Source organism: Microtus ochrogaster, chromosome 10 (genome assembly GCF_000317375.1).
Source record: "Microtus ochrogaster isolate Prairie Vole_2 chromosome 10, MicOch1.0, whole genome shotgun sequence".
Lineage (NCBI taxonomy): Eukaryota > Metazoa > Chordata > Mammalia > Rodentia > Cricetidae > Microtus > Microtus ochrogaster.
In genome coordinates, this window is record NC_022016.1 from 58171473 (window position 1) to 58172975 (window position 1503).

General features: G+C 48.6%; 1 protein-coding gene across 1 annotated transcript in view; it reads left to right on the forward strand.

Annotated features, from left to right (window-relative positions):
• The first annotated feature begins 10 nt into the window (after window positions 1-10).
• Window positions 11-1503, forward strand: part of LOC102000993 (protein argonaute-3) — a 92258-nt gene continuing 90765 nt past the window's right edge. The window contains exon 1 of the mRNA XM_013348320.2: window positions 11-220. Within this exon, the coding sequence (XP_013203774.1) occupies window positions 202-220 (19 nt within the window). The 5' untranslated portion in view covers window positions 11-201. The remainder of the gene's footprint in view (window positions 221-1503) is intronic.

The window sequence follows — 1503 nt, forward strand, 5'->3', positions numbered from 1 at the left end:
GGGTCGGGGAGCGAGCGGTGCACGCGTCAGCAGCTGCGGGCGACGCAAGTTCCGGACCGGGTTCAGCGTCCTCGCCTCACGCCCCTCTCTGTCCTCGCCTGACAGCGGCTCCTCTGCCCCGCCCGAGCTTTCGGAGGGCGTCCCTTCGTCGCCTCAGCGGCGGCACCGTTCTCTCGTGAAGCACTCCCCCCAGCTCCATGAATGGAAATCGGCTCCGCAGGTGAGTCGGGGCCGCCGGACGGGGCAGGCGAGGTCGTTACCCCACGGGTGTCCCCTGAGCATCCTCGCTCCTTCCACTTCGGGTGCTGTCAGTGAAAGGAGTAGCTGGTTTTCGGGCCCGACGCGGGTGGCTTCTCCGCAGCCCCGCAGCTACTCTCCGGGGGCCACTGAGTTGGCAAAACTACCCGGAGGGTTGAAGTTTGGGTTTATCCCAGCGATGTCATCCCTTAGAGTGCTGCTCCCCTGAAGATATGGAGGAGTTTGCCCTTGCTTTTGTAATTCCTGCTGGAAATGTTCAAGACCGCGCGTATCCTTTAACCGGGTCGCGTGTCCCATGCAGGCTGGACAGTCAGTCACCACCCTTTCTCCCCTCTTAGAGTAGCGTGAGGATACTCTGAGATTGAGTTTGAAATTGGTGTCCGGGCAACGTCAGATGCAAGATGGCATTGCTTGCATCCGAGATTCCCAGCGGCTGTGGCCGTGTGGCATGTAGTCTCTGAGGCGCTAAGAGATGCTCTCTCAAGTCTGCATCCCTGCTTATGTGAGAAGGTAGATCTTCAGAATGCGGCCGCTGTTTCCCTACAGCAGCACTTGGCATATACCTGGAAATCCGGATTTAGAAAACAGTTTTGCCTTTTGAGAGAAAAAAAAATGGCAGCCTGCGCAGGACTTGTCTTGAAAAAGGAAAAAGAAGTCAGCGCTTCTAAAGTAACTGAGAGAGCGGCATGAAATAGGTGTTACATAACGGTTTGCTTACCAAGTGATCGCCCTTGTTCCCTAAATTTGAAAGTTCTCTTCATCCACAAGATCAGTAATGTATAGTTTCCATAATAATTGGGGACTGCCTTGTTACTGTGGTATAACAAATCCCATAATTTTTTTATCTTCCTTTGCCAATTTTGAAAGGTCCCCAAATATAAGAAAACCTAATATGAAAGAAACTAGTGACATAATTGTCAAGTGGATACAAACAGGCATTTCCTTTATCACATGGAATTTCTTCACAGTTTCTACCATTTTTTCCTTCTATGTTCTATCTTCCTTCATATTTTCTAAAATGCAAAATCTGTCTAGACTGAAGTTTTAGACTCTTATTACCAATTTGTGTATTTCCAGCCTGTCTTTTCCTTGTTCTTAAACTTTACGTTTTATCTGTACTGTTCTTACTTTATAAGATAACTGATTATTTCCAGTGATCTGATTTTTTTTAAAGATTTATTTATTTATTATGTACACAGTGTTTGGCCTCCATGTATGCCCGCATGCCAGAAGAGGGCACCAGAT